The sequence below is a fragment of the Rhinatrema bivittatum genome, chromosome 4 (assembly GCF_901001135.1).
Source record: "Rhinatrema bivittatum chromosome 4, aRhiBiv1.1, whole genome shotgun sequence".
NCBI classification, from domain to species: Eukaryota; Metazoa; Chordata; class Amphibia; order Gymnophiona; family Rhinatrematidae; genus Rhinatrema; species Rhinatrema bivittatum.
The window spans coordinates 196,063,646-196,086,480 of record NC_042618.1 but is presented as its reverse complement, the minus strand read 5'-3'; the positions used below and the strand labels follow the sequence as shown (position 1 = coordinate 196,086,480).

Here is a 22,835-nt window from a genome sequence, read left to right as displayed (position 1 = left end):
CTCAAAACCAGCAGGGGATGGGCCTCTCAGAACCTCATGACCCCTTGGGAGATGAGATCACACTGTTCTTCAGAAACCTTTTTTTTTTTTTTTTTTTTTTAAATAACACTGAACAAGCCAGAAGAAAAATCTTAAACTAACTCTGACTAAAAACTAACTTAAACTTCACCACACAGACCAGACTATAGGTTTTGTACCTGAACCATCTGCTGGAGACAGAGTAATACTGCCGGACTGTAGGTGGCACCATTCTATTTATAGGCGGAGCGTTGTTATGGTAATTGCTCTTCTCCATCTGCTAGGTGGGGGGGGGGGCAACCCAGGAGCCTGGACTGATCTGGGTACGTACAGAGAATGCTATTTAAGCAGTACTGGTTTATTTATGCATCCTGTGAAAAAGAAAATAGACAGGGAGCATTGAAAGGGAACTGGAAAGCAACCTCACCTCTTTTGGAATAAAAGGCTGGAAAAAGCAGTCTAGGAGTTTAAGAAGGCTCACCACCAGACTACTGTCTGTTGATGGGATTACTTCCTTCACAGACATTCGCACAAAATTTATGGATGCCTAGAAGAGTGAAACAAATGGTGCTCATAATTTCTTCAAATTTATGCATTGTTGGGAGGAAAAGGGAGCAATAAAGTAGACAGGAAATAGGAGATGAATGTCATTTCTTGGAGTTTACTGCAGGCTCCAATTATCAGGGTCTCCTTCATGTTCTGCTCTAATCACTGCTTACAACTTACAATTTATGATGATCACTAAACCTGTCAGAATATAATACATACATGTTAGGTCTGTAATAACCAAGCAGCAGAAAATATGGTTGATATATGTTTTCTGTGTTAATAACAAACAAGTTGTAAGTGATACCTTTTTGCTGGACTAATGCAATATATCTATCTCATATGAGTTATGCTCCCTTCATTAGGTCAACAAGGAAACAGCTCAGTGTTAACAACAAACCTGGAAAATATTTGTTCTTCAGCATAGATCTCATCCAGGCACTAAGCCACTGTCTTATACTCAAGGCCTCCAATCTCTTGTGATTCTGTAGCAAGGACCACAAAATTCAGCCACAGGAGAACAAGTCCTACCCAAAAGAGAAGCAGCATTGGTGGCAGTGGGATGAAAATATCAATGCATTGCTGCTCTTCTGTCCATCTGTCAGCCCCTCACTCATCTTCCTTTCAGAGATAAGTGGAGGACAGGGGCACTACAGAGCTTTGGTCTATATCCTCCTCCTTCTCTACTGCCGGAGCCTGAGTGTTGAACTCTGAACCATATGGGCCCACTGCCACCAATGCTGCTTCTCTTCCAGGAAGCCCCAGCCCCCAGTTTCCACAGCAATTTGGCTAGGAGCGGCCAATTCCAAGACAAGAACCAAATTTTTTAGCTTTTGCACAGAATGACAGGCATGTGGCTCAAAGTATGACACTCAGTCTCCGGCAGTGAAGGAGGACACAGCCCCAGGCCGCCTCCTATCCCTGTCAAGAGGGTGAGTGAAAGGATCACGCAGGAGAGAATGAATGAGGGAAAGTGAAGGGATGGGGAGTGTGAATGAGGGAATGAAAGGGGAGGAAAGTGAACCAGGGAGAGTGAAGAGATTGTAAGGTGGGGTGGGGGAGTAATCAAGGAAGCATAGAGGATGAGGGCAAGAGAAGCGAACCCAGGAAAGTGAGGGAATCATGGTAGGGGATGGAATTGAATGAGGGAGAGTAAGGTGATGGAGGTAAGGAAAGTAAACCTGAGCGAGTGAGGGGATCATAGAAACATAGAAATGATGGCAGAAGAAGACCAAACGGCCCATCCAGTCTGCCCAGTAAGCTTTCACACTTTTTTTTTCTTCTCACACATACTTATCTGTTTCTCTTGGCTCTTAGTAACCTTTTTATATTTTATTTCCCTTCCACTTCATCTAAGTGAAATAGCTTAATTTAGTTAGGAGTATTAACCACCGCAATAAGCAAGCTACACCCATGCTTATCTGTTTATTCAGACGGTGTAATTCAGTCCTTGTTGATTGTTGCCTGAATATAGATCAACCTTTCTTCATTCTCCCCTGTCGTTGAAGCAGAGAGCCATGCTGGCTATGTATTGAAAGTGAAGTATCAGTCTTGCGCCCCTGCCGTTGAAGCAGAGGACTATGCTGGATATGCGTGAAGTGTCAAACTTCCTCCCTGCCGTTGAAGCAGAGAGCTATGCTGGCTTTGAATTGAAGTGAAATATCAGACTTTCTCCCCTGCCGTTGAAGCAGAGGGCTATGCTGCATATGCGTGAATTGTCAAATTTCCTCCCTTGCCATTGAAGCAGAGAGCTATGCTGGATATGTGTGAAGTGTTAAACTTCCTCCCCTGCCGTTGAAGCAGAGACTTATGCTGGATTTGCATTGAAAGTGAAGAATCAGGTATTTTTTGGTTTGGGGTAGTAACCGCCGTAACAAGCCAGCTACTCCCCTGCTTTTATGTGGTTGCAAATTCTTATTTCCACATTTCCTCTTGACGTTGAAGCATAGATCAATGTTGGAGTCGCATTATTGAATAAGGAAATTAATCTCCAGGTAGTAGCCATCATTCCCTCAAGCCACCCCCATCCTCTAGACTTTATGGATCCACAGTATTTATCCTACGCCCCTTTGAAATCCTTCACAGTTTTGGTCTTCACCACTTTCTCTGGAAGGGCGTTCCAGGCATCCACCACCCTCTCCGTGAAGAAATACTTCCTGACATTGGTTCTGAGTCTTCCTCCCTGGAGTTTTAAATCGTGACCCCTGGTTCTTCTGATTTTTTTTGCAATGGAAAAGGTTTGACGTTGTCTTTGGATCATTAAAACCTTTCAAGTATCTGAAAGTCTGTATCATATCACCCCTACTCCTCCTTTCCTCCAGGGTGTACATATTTAGATTCTTCAATCTCTCCTCATAAGTCATTCGATGAAGACCCTCCACCTTTTTGGTTGCCCTTCTCTGGACCACCTCCATCCTGTCTCTGTCCCTTCGGAGATACGGTCTCCAGAACTGAACACAGTACTCCAGGTGAGGCCTCACCAAGGACCTGTACAAGGGGATAATCACTTCCCTTTTCTTACTCGATATTCCTCTCTCTATGCAGCCCAGCATTCTTCTGGCTTTAGCTATCGCCTTGTCACATTGCTTCACCGACTTCAGATCATTAGACACTATCACCCCAAGGTCTCTCTCCTGCCTCGTGCACATCAGCCCTTCTCCCCCCATCGAATACAGTTCTTCCGGATTTCCACTCCCCATATGCATGACTCTGCACTTCTTGGCATTGAATCTCAGCTGCCATATCTTCGACCACTCTTCCATCTTCCTTAAATCCCATCTCATTCTCTCCACTCCTTCCGGCGTGTCCACTCTGTTGCAGATCTTAGTGTCATCCGCAAAAAGACAAACCTTACCTTCTATCCCGTCCGCAATGTCGCTCACAAAGATATTGAACAGGACCGGTCCCAACACCGACCCTTGCGGCACTCCGCTCAACACCACATTCTCTTCAGAGTAAGTTCCATTTACCATCACACATTGTCTTCTGTCCGTCAACCAGTTTGCAACCAGGTCACCACCTTGGCACTAACTCCTAAGCTTCTTATTTTATTCACCAGTCTCCTGTGCGGAACTGTATCAAAAGCTTTGCTGAAGTCCAAGTAGATGACATCGAGCACTCTTCCTTGATCCAATTCCTTGGTTACCCAGTCAAAAAATTCTATCAGATTTGTCTGACAGGATCTTCCCCTGGTGAATCCATGCTGCCTCTGGTCCAGCAATTCTTCCGACTGTAGATAGCTCACTATTCCTTCTTTTAACAGCAACTCCATTACTTTTCTCACCACCGAGGTGAGGCTAACCGGTCTGTAATTACCAGCCTCTTCTCTGTTTCCGCTCTTCTGAAGCGGGATCACCACCGCTCTTCTCCAGTCACTCGGCACCACTCCCGTTTCTAGGGATCTTTTGAACAGATCACACAGCGGACCCGCCAGCACATCTCTGAGCTCCCTCAGTATCCTGGGATGAACCTCATCAGGCCCCATGGCTTTGTACACTTTCAGTTTCCTCAGCTCTTCCCATACATTCTCTACTGTAAATGGAGTTACATCTACTCCATTCCCCTCTAGTTTGTTAACTAGCAATGGTCCTTCTCCAGGGTCTTCTTTAGTGAACACAGAACTGAAGTATTTTTTTAATATTTCTGCCATTTCTTCGTCTCTCTCCACACATTGATCCTTTTCACCTTTCAGTTTCACTATACCACTTTGAACTTTTCTCGTTTCACTGATGTATCTGAAAAATGTTTTGTCACCTCTCTTAATCTCTTTGGCAATCCTTTCTTCTGCTTGACTTTTTGCCGTCTTGATTACTTTCTTTGTCTCCCTCAGTGCTTCCAGATATTCTTCTTTGTGCTCCTCCTTTTGGGATCCTTTATATTTCTTGAATGCTGTTCTTTTAGCCTTTATTTTGTCAGCCACCTCCTTGGAGAACCAGATAGGTTTCATTTTTCTTTTGCTTTTCTTTACTTTTCTAACATATAGATTAGTTGCCTTGGTAATTGCTCCTTTTAGTTTGGTCCACTGTTGTTCCACATCTCCCTTGTTCTCCCAGCCTACCAGTTCTTCCTCCAGGTACTTTCCCATTTCATCAAAGTCTGTGTTTTTGAACTGCAAAACTCGGGTTCATGTGTTTCTTTTCCATATCCTTTTTGTGATATTAAACCATACCATTTGATGATCACTGGTGCTGAGTTGGGTGCCCACCTGCACATCAGAGACATTATCTGCATTAGTGAGCACTAAATCGAGTATAGCTCCCTCTCTTGTGGGTTCCATTACCATTTGTTTGAACAAAGTTCCTTGCAGAGCATCCACTATTTCTTTACTATTGTTATTTATTTATCTATCTATTTATTTATTTATTTATTTAAAAGTTTTTATATACCGAAGATCATGTACAAGTACATATTCGCTTCGGTTTACAGATAACCAGAATTGGAAATACCATGGGCATGGTGTACATGGAACAATTAATATTAAACAAATAATACAATTATAAATTATATAATAATAGTAATAATAATGATAGTAATAATAATAATAATAATACTAATAAAATAATAATCAATAAACCGTGAGCAAGCAACAAACAGGGTATACATTGAGTATGTGGTACATTGAAGTATTATGCATGGAGAACATTAAATTTGTATGGTACAATTAAGGTAGCATAGGACTTTATTTTTAGCATGGGAACTTTAGGTGAAGGCCTTCGTGAATAGCCAGGTCTTCAGCTTTTTCTTGAAAGTCCGTAAGCATGGTTCTAGACTAAGGTCTGATGGTAGATTGTTCCAGTGAGTAGGACCAGCTATTGAGAAGGCGCGTTTCTTCATTGAAGCCTTGGTCGGGGGTACATAAAGGGAACCTTGAAAGGTTGTTCTAATTGGTCTGGATGAGTGAAATCGGAGAGGGCAATTTAATTCGAGTGTGGTTTGTGAGCGGATGGTTTTGTGTATTATGGTTAACACTTTGTATAGAATTCTAGACTTAATGGGGAGCCAGTGTAGGCTCTTAAGTATAGGAGTGATGTGTTCACTTCTACTGGTCTTGGTTAGGATCCTGGCTGCTGAGTTCTGTAGCATTTGTAGTGGCTTTGTGGTGACAGCTGGAAGACCGATTAGCATGGAATTGCAGTAATCAATTTTGGAAAATAGGATAGCTTGGAGCACTGTGCGGAAGTCATGGAGATGGAGAAGAGGTTTCAAGTTTTTTAATATATGTAGTTTGTGAAAACATTCTTTTGTTGTGTTATTGACAAATTTTTTTAAGTTCAGCCGGTTGTCTATGGTTACTCCAAGATCTCTTACATGTGTGGTTAAGGTCATTTGAGTTGAAGGGGAGTTTTCATCTTGAGTGATGAGCAAATGTTGAGATTACTACCTGATAATCTCCTTTTCCTTAGTGTAGACAGATGGACTCAGAACAAATGGGATAGTATCCGCGTGCTAGCAGTTGGAGACGGATCTGACGTCAGCACGGGGGTGTATATATCCCCACAGGAAGCGTAGCTATTCAGTAATCTTCCCTGCAAAAGCTGGTATAGATGTGTGTACTGACGCTCAGTGAAAAAGTGAAACAGGATTCCCCTGCCCGATTGATAGTAGCTGGAGACCGCCAGCATTCCCAACCGGAAGGCGTGGACACCTGGTAGAGTGTACGCTCTTATGGAAACAGATGACATGCTTACCCTGAATCGGTGATACCCATGTACGCAGGCAGCTGGGCGGGATGCTGAGTCCATCTGTCTACACTAAGGAAAAGGAGATTATCAGGTAGTAATCTCAACATTTCCTGGCGTGTAGCCAGATGGATTCAGAACAAATGGGATGTACAAAAGCTTTACTCCCAGCCTGGGCGGGAGGCTGCCTGAGGACCATGTAGTACCGCCCTCGCAAATGCTGAGTCCTCCCTGGCCTGGACATCCAGACGGTAGAACCTGGAGAAGGTATGGAGGGAGGACCACGTCGCCGCTTTACAGATTTCCGCAGGCGATAGCATCCTGGATTCTGCCCAAGATGCTGCTTGTGCTCTGGTAGAATGAGCCTTGACCTGTAGAGGCGGAGACTTCCCAGCCTCTACGTACGCTGCTCTGACAACTTCTTTAATCCAGCGGGCGATGGTGGGCCGCGAGGCCGCTTCACCTTGCTTCTTCCCGCTGTGCAGGACGAACAGATGGTCCATCTTTCGTAGGACTTGTGTAAGTTCCAAATATCTGGGCAGCAATCTGCCAATGTCGAGATGGCGTAATAAACGCCCTTCTTCAGATTTCTTCAGACCCGCCGTGGTAGGCAAGGATATGGTTTGATTAAGATGAAACTGTGAAACCACCTTAGGTAGAAAGGAGGGAACCGTACGAAGATGGATAGCCTCCGGAGTGATTCTGAGAAAGGGATCACGGCAGGACAATGCTTGTAGCTCTGAGATGCGGTGGGCTGAACATACAGCCAGCAAGAACACCATCTTCAAGGTTAGAGAACGAAGAGACAGGCCCCGAAGGGGTCTGAAGGTGGATCCCGCGAGGAAATCCAAAACAAGGTTGAGGTTCCACAAAGGCACAGGCCACTTCAGTGGCGGACGAATATGCTTGACTCCTTGCAGGAAGCGAGAAACATCTGGGTGCTTGGCGATGGTCTTGCCATCCCTCCTGGGACCATAGCAAGACAGCGCAGCCACCTGAACCTTGATGGAGCTGAGGGAGAGACCCTTCTGAAGTCCATCCTGCAGGAAATCCAACACAATAGGGATTGTGGTTGCATGTGGATTAGTGTCGTGAGTGTCGCACCATGCTTCAAATACTCTCCAGATCCGGATGTATGTGAGGGATGTGGAAAACTTGCGAGCTCGGAGGAGAGTATCAATCACGGGCTCCGAGTAACCCCTCTTCTTTAATCTAGCCCTCTCAAGGGCCATACCGTAAGAGAGAATTGAGCCGGATCCTCGTGAAGAATGGGACCTTGATGTAGAAGGTCCCGGAGAGGAGGCAGGGGAAGAGGCTCCCCCTGCCAGTAGTCTTCTCATGTCCGCGTACCATGGTCTTCTTGGCCAGTCTGGCGCCACTAGAAGAACTAGGCCCCGGTGTCTCTGAATCTTGCGGATGACCGCGCCCAGCAGAGGCCACGGAGGAAAGGCGTACAGTAGAATCCCTGGAGGCCATGGCTGAACCAGGGCATCGATTCCGTGTGAGAACGGGTCGCGCTTGCGGCTGAAGTATCTGGGTACTTGAGCGTTGGACTTGTCCGCCAGTAAATCCATGTCCGGAATCCCCCAATGATCCACAATCATCTGGAAGGCCGTGGGGAAGAGCTGCCACTCTCCCGGATTTAGGCTTTCTCTGCTGAGGAAGTCTGCTGTGGTATTGTCCTTCCCGGCAATGTGGACGGCGGAGATGTCCTGAAGATTCACCTCTGCCCAAGTCATCAGAGGGGCGATCTCCAGAGATACCTGTCGGCTTCTGGTTCTGCCCTGACGGTTGATGTATGCCACCGTGGTGGCATTGTCAGACATCACTCTGACTGCCCTGTTCTTCAGTCTGGGAGCAAATCGAAGGCATGCCAATCGGACTGCCCGGGCCTCTAGACGGTTGATGTTCCACGCTGATTCTTCTTTGTTCCACCGCCCTTGTGCGGTGAGTTCTTCGCAGTGCGCTCCCCAGCCGCTCAGGCTGGCATCTTTGGTGAGCAAGATCCACGTGGGTGAGGACATCTTCGACCCCCTGTTCATGTGGTTGGACTGCAACCACCACCGCAACTGGGTCCGCACTCTGGCTGGTAGAGGTAGGTGCGTGGAGTAGTTCCGTAGACGAGGGCTCCAGCGAGAGAGCAGGGCGTGTTGTAGAGGTCTCATATGGGCCCTCGCCCAAGGTACCACTTCCAGGGTGGATGCCATGAGACCAAGAACCTGCAGATAATCCCAGGCTGTGGGCCGACTGGCTCCCATCAGATACTGGATACGCTGCTGAAGTTTCAACTTTCTCTTGGTTGTGAGACTGACCGTGTCTGCCCGGGTGTCGAACTGTACTCCCAGGTATTCCAGTGACTGGGAAGGCTGTAGGCAGCTCTTGCTGAGGTTGATTACCCAGCCCAAGCTTTCCAGAAGGGCTATGACTCTGTCGGTTGTCCGAAGGCTCTCCTCTCGTGATTTCGCCCTGATCAGCCAGTCGTCTAGGTAGGGATGGACCAGTATTCCTTCCCGCCTGAGTGCCGCCGCTACCACTACTACCACTTTGGTGAATGTCCGTGGTGACGTTGCCAACCCGAAGGGCAGAGCCCGAAACTGGAAGTGGCGGCCTAGAACCTTGAAGCGTAGGTAGCGCTGATGATCCCGATGGATCGGGACATGCAGGTGTGCCTCTGACAGGTCTAATGCCGTGAGGAATTCTCCTGGCTGTACTGCGGCCTTGACGGAGCGTAGAGTTTCCATGCGAAACCTTGGTACCCGTAAGTATTGATTGACCGACTTGAGGTCCAGGACAGGCCGAAAGGTACCCCCTTTCTTGGGTACCATGAAATAAATGGAATAATGTCCAGAATTCACCTCCCAGGCAGGTACTGGGATGATGGCTTTCAAGGACAGGAGTCTCGCCAGGGTAGCTTCCAATGCTGCCTTCTTGTGTATGGCGCCGGCCATCCAGTGCTCCTACCATGTGATAGGGGCCAGCCAATGGCACGGATACCCTGTCACATGGTAAGGGCAAAGGGGCATCGGCGCCATTTTTTTTTTTTAGAACAGCTGATGCCGAGAAATCTCTCCCCGAGGCCCCTCTGGATCTCTCCTCTCCCCGAGGCCCCCCTGGATCTCTTCCCGAGGCCCCCCTGGACCACCAGGTAATTTAAAAGGTTTTGGGGGGGGTCGGGAGGGGGGGGTCGATTTAACGAGTCGGGTGTTTTTTTTTTTTTTTTTTTTTAGCGGCGCGGGCCTCCCTTAAAAAAAAAGGGTCGGGAGGGAGGGGGGTTGATTTAAAGGGTCGTGTGGGTTTTTTTTTTAAATCGGGCCATCGGCGCCATTTTAATTAGTGGCAGCCAAAATGGCGCCGATGGCCAGAGAGCGGGAGATCGCGCCGGGACCCCCCCCCCACTGGACCACCAGGTAACTTAACATTTTGGGGGGGTTCGGGAGGGTGGGGGAGGGTAAGGAATTGGTTTTAAAGGATCGGGGTGGGTTTAGGGGTTGTTTTGGTGTGCCAGTTTTCCCGCCCTCCCCCAAAATTTAACGATACAATACAAATGCCCCTGACGATAAATCGGGGGCATTTGTATTGTATCGTGCACTCTAACGATTTTGGACGATTTTAAAATTATCTGACGATAATTTTAATCGTTCAAAAACGATCCCTACTCCCTGTATCTTCTCTGCTGTGGCCGCCTGCATGCCAGGAGCTGCTATGGGCCCCTGTGGAGCCAGTGGCTCGGCCTCCAGTGCAGGGAGTTTCCTATGAGGGGTTGGAACTGACCTTTCCTGTTCTTATGGTTGTGTTGATCCTCTTGTTGTCTGCAGCGAGTCTCCCGAAGCATCCAGTATCCCCCAACAAGTAAATTTGCCACAAACATTATGGACAGGCCAGGTAATGACAGGAGGCCCTGGTAGGTGAGTCTGATAGAATACCTCTTATCATGCATGATAATCATTAATAATCATTGCAATAATAGCTGTGATTTTCAATAACAGCCGCAGGTGCGCGATAAAAAGGTTTTTTCACCTTATCGCAAAAAAAAAAAAGGTGTAGTTATTCCTAATGTTAAATCCCTTGTTACTGTGCGTTACTCTACCGCATTCCACACTAGCAGACCTTTATTTCCATTAACTCCTCCCAAACTCCTCCCACTTGCATACTAAATGTGAAATTTGCATACTAACATGCTTAGCGATATTTACCACACACGTTAAGGCCTTACTGCACAAGTTAGGGCCCTAATGCATTTTGATATATGACCCGGGATATTTCTTACTACCCGGGCACTTTTCACAACTTTTGCTTGCTTTGGGAAAGAGAAGGGTATGCATGGGGAATGGGAATTAATGGAGGCATTATGAAGCCTTTTCCTTGCACTCACTTGCAAAAAGTTTGTGAAGAAGGACTCCAGTTGCTGTGTGAATGGCTTCATGACATTGGGGATCCGTTTCAGCCAGCACTCTGTGAAAGGTTTAAGTCCCAGGATGCTGGGTTCTAGGTACACCATCCCACAGCGTGAGACAGTAGCAGGGGAAGCCACAGCCAGGTCCTGTACTTCAAACATCATGGTCATTGCCTATAATGCAGACACAAAGAACAATCAACTTAAGTAAACAGCACTGACCAAACTTTGGAGCCTATGCATGCTAAGGTCATTTAGCATGCAATAAAAATATAATGCTATGCACTAATGGCTTAGTGTACATGCTAAACCAGTCTGAAAAGGCTAAAATTTACATTCACATGTAGGTAAATGAGGATTTAGAAGATGCAAGTTAAATAGTGTGGTATACTTTTCTCCATGAGTTGTTTAGTTCATTCTTGTAAAACATACAATTTCACATCTGCCTCAGTCTAGGTGTTAACTTTTTAGATCACACAATCATTTCATTTCATGTCATTTATTAAATTTATTAAATACACCCCAGAGTTCTGAAGGAACTAAAAAATGAAATTTCAGACCTATTAGTAAAAATTTGTAACTTATCATTAAAATCATCCATTGTACCTGAAGACTGGAGGATAGCAAATGTAACCCCAATATTTAAAAAGGGCTCCAGGGGCGATCCGGGAAACTACAGACCGGTTAGCCTGAATTCAGTGCCAGGAAAAATAGTGGAAAGTGTTCTAAACATCAAAATCACAGAACATATAGAAAGACATTGTTTAATGGAACAAAGTCAGCATGGCTTTACTCAGGGCAAGTCTTGCCTCACAAATCTGCTTCCCTTTTTTTTTGAGGAGTTAATAAACAGGTGGATAAAGGTGAACCGGTAGATGTAGTATACTTGGATTTTCAGAAGGCGTTTGACAAAGTTCTTCATGAGAGGCTTCTAGGAAAAGTAAAAAGTCATGGGATAGGTGGTGATGTCCTTTCGTGGATTGCAAACTGGCTAAAAGACAGGAAACAGAGAGTAGGATTAAATGGGCAATTTTCTCAGTGGAAGGGAGTGGACAGTGGAGTGCCTCAGTGATCTGTATTGGGACCCTTACTTTTCAATATATTTATAAATGATCTGTTGCGGTCTGCACCGCTTCCTCTCCCTTGTGCCTGACCAGTGCCTACCTTCGCGGCTGGAGACGCCGCGCTCCGCGACCCCAGGATCCCAAGACGCCGATGGCTCCACGTGGCGTCCGCCATTTCCTGCCTGTTTCGCCGCGGCCTCGCGCGCACGCGAGTACGCTCACTTTGTGCGTCCAGCACCCGGAAGTCGAGCCCCGCCTGCGAGGATGACGTCACGCACCCAGGGCGATATAACCGGCGCCCGGACGCCATCTCATCGCCTTGCAACGAGGTTCACTACTGCCTTGTAGTTCTGAGTTGCGCATCGTCTTCACTGAGTTCCTGTCGCTGACCTTGGATTGCCTTGACTACGCTTTGCCTGCTGCCTGCCTCTGACCTTGGTTTGTTCCTGACTACGTTTTGCCTGCCGCCTGCCCTGATCTTGGCCTGTTCTTGTTTGCCTGGCCTGCTGCCTGCCTCTGATCTCGGCTTGTCTCTGGTCCTGCTTCTGTCTTCAGCTTGCTCCAGTTCCTGCTTGCTACGGAACCCGTTCCAGGTTACAGCGTGTGCCAGCGCCTGCTCATCACAGACTTTGTTTCAGGCTACGCCTGCTCCTGTTCCCGCTGGTCACAGAGACTCTGTTACTATCCTACGCCTGCCTCAGTATCCGGTCTCCTGCCTACCAAGTACCTTGGACTTCCTTGCTCTCACCCCTGTCACTGGACTCTCTCTATTGCCCAAGTCCCAAGGAGCCAGAACCCTACGGGCTCCTCCTGGGGGGTTCCTGGGTGAACACCTCGAGCCTCTGGCTCCGCCTCCCGGCCTACCCTATCACTCGTGGTAGGCCGGCCCAAGGGTCCACTACTTCACCTGTAGTATCAAACCATAACAGTTTGCAAGGCCATGGACTCGGCGGAGGCCCCCAGCCTGCAGGCCATTCCAGGAATGGCTCAACGCCTCCAGCAGCAACAGCACTGCATTGACACCCTCGCTGCCACCTTGGAACATTTGGTCTCTCGCCTAGAGGGTTCAGCTCGGGTGTCGTCTCCAGCACCTGCTTCCTCTGCTGCCTCAGCAACGCAGTTACCCACACCCACCCGGTATGCCGGGGACAGCAAGTCCTGCCAAGGGTTTTTAAATCAGTGCCAAGTACGCTTTACACTCCTGCCTGCGCAGTTCCCTTCGGACGCAGTCAAAGTGGCGTTCATTTTCTCACTGCTGGATGGCAAGGCCCTTGACTGGGCTTCACCTATGTGGGAATGCCAGGACCCCATGCTACAGAACCTGGAGGACTTCCTTCTTAATTTTCGGCTTGCCTTTGATGACCCTGCACGCCAAACTACCGCAGCCTCGGAACTCTTGCACCTCAGGCAAGGAACACGCCCGGTGGCTGATTACATCATCGAATTTCGTACCCTAGCCATGGAGGTCGGTTGGCAAGATGATTGTCTGAAGGGGATCTTTCTTGAAGGGCTAGCCGGTCGTATCAAGGATGAGCTGGCAGGACGTGACCTTCCAGGGGACTTAAATGATCTGATAGATGTAGCGGGTAGGGTGGATTGCCGCCTTCAACAGCGAGACAAAGAGACCCGCTCGGGCCGTAGGCCACCACCACAGCCGTCTACCTCTTCCAGAACCCTGGCCTCCAGGGCTCCTCCTATCACTGTGCCTGGTGGGGAACCCATGCAATTGGGTAGATCTCCATTAACCCCGGAAGAAAAGAGGAGACGTCGCACGCTAGGTCTCCGCCTCTATTGTGGAGGCAAGGGGCATTTTCTCTCTGCTTGCCCGGAACGTCCGGGAAACGCTCCTGCCTAGGCTATACCGAGGAGCTACACCTAGGCGCTACTGAATCAGCTCCTCTGTGCACATTGCCTGTAACCCTGGAAGGGAGCTCCAGATCCGTGCCTTCATAGACTCCGGTGCTGAAGGGAATTTTATTGTGGCCGATCTGGTGACTCAGCTGGCCCTTCCAACTGTACTAAAGGTCCCGCCGCTGCGGATTTCCTCAATCCGAGGTACTCTACTCCCTGGGGTCATTACCTGCTCCACGGCCCCTGTAACATTGCAAACCAGATTGTTTCACTCTGAGGAGATCTCCCTGCTTGTCTTGGAGCGAGCTGTGCACCCTTTGGTTTTGGGACTACCCTGGCTCCGGCAGCATTCGCCCATAATACAATGGGACGACTTTCGACTGGTTCGTTGGGGTCCAGCCTGCTTTGAACATTGCTTACAGCTTCCGCGTCCAACCAGACCCTTGCACATCTGCTCCTCCCATTTGTTACCCGAGCCATACCAGGACTTTGAGGATGTTTTTTCCAAAGAAATGGCAGAGCTCCTTCTGCAACACCGGCCGTTTGACTGTCCCATTGATTTGTTGCCAGGCACCACTCCTCCTCAAGGCCGCGTATACCCTCTATCCTTGTCGGAGACAAAGGCCATGTCACAGTACGTGATGGAGAACCTGGCCAAAGGGTTCATTCGGCCCTCTCGCTCGCCTGCTGGTGCCGGCTTCTTCTTCGTGGTCAAGAAGGATGGCTCTCTCAGGCCATGCATTGACTATCGTGGCTTGAACGCCATCACCAAACGGGATCGATACCCACTCCCGTTGATCCCAGAACTTTTGGACCGTCTACAGGGTGCCCGTGTTTTCACCAAATTGGACCTCAGGGGGGCCTACAACCTTGTTCGTATCCGTCCCGGGGACGAATGGAAGACGGCCTTCAATACCAGGGATGGGCATTACGAGTATCTAGTAATGCCCTTCGGACTCTGCAATGCCCCAGCCGTCTTCCAACACCTTATGAATGAGGTTCTGCGTGACATGCTTAACTCGCATGTTATTGTCTATCTGGACGACGTGCTTATTTTCTCTAAGGATTTGAACTCCCATCGTCAGCACGTGAAACAGGTTCTTCAAGTACTCCGAGAGAATCATCTCTATGCTAAGATGGAGAAGTGCACTTTTGAGGCCGAGTCCTTGCCCTTCCTGGGATATATCATTTCGTCCACCGGCTTCCGCATGGACCCGGATAAAGTGGCGGCCATCACCACAGGGCTCAAAGCCCTCCAGCGATTTCTTGGTTTCGCAAACTTCTATAGACATTTCATCCCACGTTACTCTCACCGTGTTGCTCCACTCACAGCCCTGACCCGTAAGGGAGCCGATGCCAGGAACTGGCCTGACGCCGCAGTGACCGCCTTCTCCGATTTGAAAGAGGCTTTTCTATCGGACGTCTGCCTCCGACATCCTGATCCCTCCAGACCCTTTCATTGTGGAGGTTGACGCCTCCAGTATCGCCGTAGGAGCTGTGCTCAGCCAACACTCAGATTCCGGACAACTCCTACCTTGCTCCTATTTCTCTAGGAGGTTTTCCCCAGCCGAAAGCAACTACTCCATCGGGGACAAGGAGCTATTGGCAATCAAGCTTGCCTTGGAAGAATGGAGGCAGTGGCTCGAAGGGGCGTTACATACTACCACTGTATACACTGTATACACTGACCATAAGAACCTGGAGTTCCTGTCCCAGGCCCAGCGATTAAACCCCCGCCAGGCTCGTTGGGCTTTGTTTTTTAGTCGGTTCAATTTCACTTTACAATATCGACCGGCAGCCAAGAACGTCCGTGCGGATGCCCTCTCCCGGACGTCGTGTGTCGAGGAGGATCAGGAACCACCTCAGTTCATCCTGGACCCAAGTAAAGTCCGCTTGTCCGCTTTGACGGTCCTCTCCCAGGATAGGACCGTAGTCCCTCGCAGGGATCGCCTCACGGCGTTACGCTGGGCTCACGACTCCCTCGTCGGAGGGCACGCAGGCCGTGAAAGAACACTGGAACTCCTGAACCGTTTTTATTGGTGGCCCAACATCCGGCGTGATGTCGGTACTTATGTGCATTCCTGCCCTACCTGCGCCCGTCAAAAGTCCAGTCCTGGTTCCCCATGTGGTCTACTGCAGCCCCTGCCGGTTCTCACCGAACCCTGGACACACCTGGCCACGGATTTCGTGGTAGACCTGCCTTCTTCCAGCGGTCATACAGTCATCTGGGTTACCGTAGACCGCTTTTCCAAGATGGTACACCTGGTCCCGCTACCTAAGCTGCCATCAGCGCCTGAACTGGCCCTTCTCTTTGCTCAACACATTTTCAGGCTACATGGTCTCCCACAAGATGTAGTCTCCGACCGAGGTCCCCAGTTTGTAGCACGCTATTGGAGGGCCCTCTGCAAGTGCTTCAAGGTAAAGCTCAGCTTCTCCACGGCCTTTCACCCGCAGAGCAACGGGCAGACTGAGAGGATGAATCGGACCCTGAAGGCCTATCTCCGGTCCTTCGTGAACGAAAAGCAGGATAATTGGTCGGAACTACTGCCTTGGGCCGAGTTTGCCTACAACAACCAGGCTCATGCAGCCACTGGCAAGTCCCCGTTCCAGAATGTGTATGGAAAACCATTGAGACCACCACTCCCTCTCATCACCTCCAGCGCTTCACCTGCCGCCCAAGTCACAGCACAGCAACTACAGACGTTGTGGCACAGAACCCAGCGCAAACTGCGCCATGCAGCCGCCACTGCCAAACAAGTGGCCAACCGCCGCCGACGACCAGCTCCTGCCTACCAGCGGGGAGATCGGGTGTGGCTCAGCACCAGAAACATCCATCTCCGTCTCCCCTCACGGAGGTTTGCACCCAGGTTCTGCGGTCCGTTCCGGGTGGCTGAAAGAGTGGGCCTGGTATCTTATCGGCTGAGACTGCTGTCCACACTCCGAATCCATGATGTCTTCCATATGTCCCTGCTTAAACCCGTGGTCCTTTCTCGCTATCACCGCACACCTCCAGATCCTGCTTCAGCGCCCATCGAGGATGACCCCACTTATCAAGTGCGTGAGGTTGTGGACATCCGCTTCCACAACCATAGATGGGAGTACCTCCTAGCATGGGAGGGCTGCGGTGACGAGGACAATACATGGGAGCCCAGTCGTAATATCCTCGACAAGAGTTTATTACAGCAATTCCATCGGGACCATCCGGAGAAGCCTGGGCCTCTCAAGAGGGGCCGTAAAGGGGGGGGGTACTGTTGCGGTCTGCACCGCTTCCTCTCCCTTGTGCCTGACCAGTGCCTACCTTTGCGGCTGGAGATGCCGCGTTCCGCGACCCCAGGATCCCAAGACACCGATGGCTCCACGTGGCGTCCACCATTTCCTGCCTGTTTCGCTGCACGCGAGTACGCTCACTTTGTGCGTCCAGCACCCGGAAGTCGAGCCCCGCCTGCGAGGATGACGTCATGCACCCAGGGCGATATAACCGGCGCCCGGACGCCGTCTCATCGCCTTGCAACGAGGTTCACTACTGCCTTGTAGTTCTGAGTTGTGCATCGTCTTCACTGAGTTCCTGTCGCTGACCTTGGATTGCCTTGACTACGCTTTGCCTGCTGCCTGTCTCTGACCTTGGTTTGTTCCTGACTACGCTTTGCCTGCCGCCTGCCCTGATCTTGGCCTGTTCCTGTTTGCCCGGCCTGCTGCCTGCCTCTGATCTCGGCTTGTCTCTGGTCCTGCTTCTGTCTTCAGCTTGCTCCAGTTCCTGCTTGCTACGGAACCCGTTCCAGGTTACAGCATGTGCCAGCGCCTGCTCATCACAGACTTTGTTTCAGGCTACGACTGCTCCTGTTCCCGCTGGTCACAGAGACTCTGTTACTATCCTACGCCTGCCTCAGTATCCTGTCTCCTGCCTACCAAGTACCTTGGACTTCCTTGCTCTCACCCCTGTCACTGGACTCTCTCTATTGCCCACGTCCCAAGGAGCCAGAACCCTACGGGCTCCTCCTGGGGGGTTCCTGGTTCCCGGGTGAACACCTCGAGCCTCTGGCTCCGCCTCCTGGCCTACCCTATCACTCGTGGTAGGCCGGCCCAAGGGTCCACTACTTCACCTGCAGTATCAAACCGTAACATGATCTGGAAAGAAATACGACGAGTGAGATAATCAAATTTGCAGATGACACAAAATTGTTCAGAGTAGTTAAATCACAAGCAGATTGTGATAAATTGCAGGAAGACCTTGTGAGACTGGAAAATTGGGCATCCAAATGGCAGATGAAATTTAATGTGGATAAGTGCAAGTTGATGCACATAGGGAAAAATAACCCATGCTATAATTACACAATGTTGGGTTCCATACATACTAGGTGCTACAACCGAAGAAAGAGATCTAGGTGTCATAATGGATAACACATTGAAATCGTCGGTACAGTGTGCTGTGGCAGTCAAAAAAGCAAACAGAATGTTGGGAATCATTAGAAAGGGAATGGTGAATAAAATGGAAAATGTCATAATGCCTCTGTATCGCTCCATGGTGAGACCGCACCTTGAATACTATGTACAATTCTGGTCGCCACATCTCAAAAAAGATATAATTGCGATGGAGAAGGTACAGAGAAGGGCTACCATAATGATAAGGGGAATGGAACAACTCCCCTATGAGGAAAGACTAAAGAGGTTAGGACTTTTCAGCTTGGAGAAGAGACGACTGAGGGGGGATATGATAGAGGTGTTTAAAATCATGAGAGGTCTAGAACGGGTAGATGTGAATCGGTTATTTACTCTTTCGGATAGTAGAAAGACTAGGGGGCACTCCATGAAGTTAGCATGGGGCACATTTAAAACTAATCGGAGAAAGTTCTTTTTTACTCAGCGCACAATTAAACTCTGGAATTTGTTGCCAGAGGATGTGGTTAGTGCAGTTAGTATAGCTGTGTTTAAAAAAGGATTGGATAAGTTCTTGGAGGAGAAGTCCGTTATCTGCTATTAAGTTCACTTAGAGAATAGCCACTGCCATTAGCAATGGTAACATGGAATAGACTTAGTTTTTGGGTTCTTGCCAGGTTTTGCAGTCCCGGGCTGGGCCCCGGTCCCTCCACCTACTTCGGGGGTGGCCCGGGCCGTTTCGGAGCTTCTTCGGGCCTGCAGGCCCTCCAGCACGTCTCTCCCTCCTCGGGAAAGACGTCGACGATCCGGCGCAGCTTGCCCCGCCCCCTGATGCGCGCGCGCGGGGAGGAGCTCCTCTTAAAGGGGCCAGCGCGGGAAAATCCTCCTTGCAGCTGTGGATGACGTCAGACGCCTTCAGGGTATAAGTACCCTGCATCTAGATTACCCCAGTGCCTTGCAACAAGGTTCCTGGTCTTCGGCCTGCTGCAGTTGTGTTCCTGGTTTGCTTCGTCCCGCTCCTGCCTTGCCCTTCTCACTGATTGATTCTTCTGGACTCCGAACCCTGGATTGGCTTTGGACCGTGCTTGGACTTCGACCTCTGGACTGGCCTTGGACCGCTCCTGGACTCAGACTCCTGGACCGACTTCTGGACTACCTACGACCTGCTGGAGGCGCCAGCCGTCTGGAACCCACGACCTGCAGGAGGCGCCTGCATCCGGACCATCTTCCACATCCAGGTAGTCGCCTAAGTCCCAGCGGCCGTGTCCCTACAGGCTCCTCCTGGGGGAGTGCCGGTCTCCAGGGTGAAGACTCCGCTATCGCCAGGGTCCAACGTCATCCGTCCTCCCAGTGAGTACCGAGTCCTTGGTCGCAAAGGACTCCACCATAGTCCAGTATCCCCGCTTGCTCCGAGCCTTCGAACCGCCTCCTGGTTGGGATCCTTGCTGTAAACCCCTACAGCGCTCCATCTTCGGTCCCAACCGGCCCAAGGGTCCACGAACATAACAGTTTGCAAGGCCATGAACCCGGCGGACCTTGCAGGTCTGAAAGCCATCCCCGGTATTGCCCAGAGGTTACAACAACAGCAAGCATGCCTTGATGCCTTGACTGCCACGGTTCAAGCTTTAGCCAACTGGGTCGGTGGACCCCCTGCTGCCAGTTCTACGCCGTCTGGAGCTGGGCCCTCCTCTGCAGCTACTGTTCCAGTTCAAATGCCAGCACCTTCAAGGTTCTCTGGAGACGCAGGACGCTGCCGAGGATTCCTGCACCAGTGCCACATTCGGTTCGACCTTATTCCGCTTCAGTTTCCTACTGACAGAGTCAAGACCAGCTACATCATTTCCCTACTGGATGGGGTTTCCCATCCAGTAGGGAAACCTATTGGAACGCCAGGATCCCTTCCTGAATAATTTGGACCACTTCGTTTCTGCTTTCAGACAGGTCTTTGATGAGGCCTCCCGTAAACCTACGGCTGCCTCCGAGTTGCTCCAGCTGTGACAGGGCAATCGGCCTCTAGCGGAACATGCCATGGAATTTCAGACTCTCGCTGCAGAATTAAATTGGGGAAGTGACAGCTTACATGGTATTTTCTTGGAGAGTCTTTCCCCGAGATTGCAAGATGAACTGGCAGTCCGCGATCTTCCTGATGACCTGAATGAACTTATTGACCTGGCCGGCAGGGTGGACCGCCGCATCCAGCGTCGCTTCCGGAAGAGGAGGGTGGTTCATAGGCCTGCCACTCCTGGGACCGCTCCGACCCTTCAAGCAAGTTCCCAACCAGCCGCGCCTGCAACCCCGGACGTTGAACCCATGCAGGTGGGTCGAGGACCTCTCTCCCAACAGGAAAAGAGGAGACGTCGCTCACAGGGCCTTTGCCTATATTGCGGTGGAAAGGGCCACTTTCTTGCCCAGTGTAGCGAGCATCCGGGAAACACTCGGACCTAGGAATTAGTGGGGAGCTTCCCCTAGGTCACGCCTCTACTGACTCCCCGTGCTTCGTCCCGGTGACCTTGCTTCTCCCAGAGGGAGAGTTTGAGACTCAGGCCTTAATAGACTCTGGCGCAGGAGAGAAATTCATCCTTCAGGAATTAGCTCGGCAACTCCAGATTGGGGTACAACCCCAAACTCCCCCGCTGCGCATTTCCTCCATTCAGGGAGGACTTCTTCCAGGAACCATTTCCACGCGCACCCAACCAGTCACCTTACGTACTGGCGTGCTGCCAGTACGTAAGGTGACTGGTTGGGTGCGCTCCTTCCTCATTCTGGAGAGATCTATGCATCCTATCATTCTGGGAATACCCTGGCTTCGGAAACACTCACCTGTCATTAATTGGGATACCCTCCAGGTGGCTTCCTGGGGGCCGACCTGTTTTCACTCCTGCCTGACTAAGGTACTCCGAGACCAGGTGCCTCTCCTGACAACTCCCTTGGCGCTGCCTCCGCACTATCAAGAGTTTCATGATGTCTTCTCCAAGGAAAAGGCTGAGATTCTCCCCGAACATCGCCCCTTCGACTGTGCGATAAACCTTTTGCCTGGTACTACACCTCCACGAGGTCAGGTGTATCCCTTGTCTCTTCCTGAGACTCAAGCTATGTCTACTTACATTCAGGAGAACTTGGAACGAGGGTTCATTAGGCCTTCTAAATCCCCGGCAGGAGCCGGGTTTTTCTTCGTAGCCAAGAAAGATGGGTCACTCCGCCCCTGCATAGACTACCGTGGTTTAAACAGCATCACCCGCCGTGATCGGTTCCCTCTGCCTTTGATACCTGAGCTTCTGGATCGGCTACAAGGGGCCAAGGTATTTACTAAACTGGATCTCCATGGGGCATATAACCTGGTGCGGATTCGTCCTGGTGACGAGTGGGAAAACTGCATTCAACACAAGGGACGGTCATTATGAATACTTAGTTATGCCCTTTGGCCTTTGCAACGCCCCGGCGGTTTTTCAAAACCTCATGAATGAGGTCCTCAGAGACATGCTTCACTCTTCCGTCTTAGCTTATTTAGACGATGTCCTTATCTACTCCAGAGACCTTGAGATGCACCACCAGGAGGTTCGACGAGTACTCCAGAAGTTGCGAGACAATCAACTATTCGCCAAGTTAGAAAAGTGTATTTTCGAACAGGATTCCTTACCCTTCCTCGGGTATATCATATCCTCCACCGGGTTTCTTATGGACCCAGAGAAAGTTTCAGGAATCAGGGACTGGCCACAACCTCTGGGGGTGAAGGCACTCCAACGCTTCCTGGGTTTCGCCAATTTCTATCGGCAGTTCATTCCCCGCTACTCCCAAAAGGTGGCACCGCTAACGGCTCAAGAAGGGCGCTGACGCTAAACACTGGCCGCAGATGGCTATACAAGCCTTCCAGGAATTATAAGAAGCCTTCCTCCAGGACACTTGCCTCCGCCATCCAGATCCGCAGAGACCATTCATCATGGAGGTCGATGCCTCGGATGTACCGGTGGGGGCCGTTTTATGCCAACTATCTGAGAAAGGGAAACTTCTGCCATGCTCCTATTTTTCCCGCAAGTTCTCCCCCGCTGAAAGGAACTATGGCATAGGGGACAAGGAATTACTCGCTATTAAGCTCGCCTTTGAGGAATGGCGTCAATGGCTGGAAGGGGCCCAACACTCAATAACCGTCTATACAGATCACAAGAACCTTGAATACCTGTGTCACGCCCAGCGCTTAAATACACGGCAAGCACGCTGGTCCCTCTTTTTCAGCCGGTTCAATTTCACCCTACGTTACCGACCGGCATCCAAGAATACCCGGGCGAACGCTCTGTCACGTACCTCTGAGACTGAAGAGGACTCTTCACCACCGCAGTACATCCTGGACCGGCTAAGGTCCTCTTAGCGGCCGCTGAGGTGGCTCCAGCAGGGAAGACTGTTGTTCCTGTTCATTCCCCTAGGAGGGTATTAGTTTGGGCCCACGATTCTCTGACTGCCGGACACCCGGGAATAGCCAGAACCCTGAATCTCCTCTCCAAATTTTACTGGTGGCCACAAATGAAGAGGGACGTTTGTCTCTACGTCCAGTCCTGTCCCGTCTGTGTGCGGCAGAAACCCCTCCATGGACGTCCCTGGGGTCTTCAACCGTTACCAGTCCCTACTGAGCCTTGGACTCACGTATCCACTGATTTTATTGTCAACTTACCAGCCTCCGACGGGAAGACCGTAATCTGGGTCACGGTCGACCGTTTTTCCAAGATGGCCCACTTTGTACCTCTCGCCAAACTACCATCGGCACCGGAATTGGCCACCCTTTTTACTCAGCATGTTTCCGCCTCCATGGTCTCCCGTCACATTTAACTTCAGATCGCGATCCGCAGTTTACTGCAAAGTACTGGAAGGCTCTTTGCAGGAAGTTTGGCGTACAACTTCACCTGACTACGGCCTTTCATC

The 22,835-nt window shown here is 50.2% G+C and overlaps 1 protein-coding gene across 2 annotated transcripts in view; it reads right to left on the bottom strand.

The window, feature by feature from the left end:
• The window catches only part of DNAH1 (dynein axonemal heavy chain 1), a 1,058,897-nt gene that overhangs the window by 427,946 nt on the left and 608,116 nt on the right, over nucleotides 1-22,835 (bottom strand). For both annotated transcript variants that reach the window (XM_029599497.1, XM_029599496.1), the window contains exons 38-39: nucleotides 10,615-10,809; nucleotides 446-565 (exon numbers count right to left, since the gene is read on the bottom strand). In XM_029599497.1, coding sequence (XP_029455357.1) covers nucleotides 446-565; nucleotides 10,615-10,809 — 315 coding nt within the window. The remainder of the gene's footprint in view (nucleotides 1-445; nucleotides 566-10,614; nucleotides 10,810-22,835) is intronic.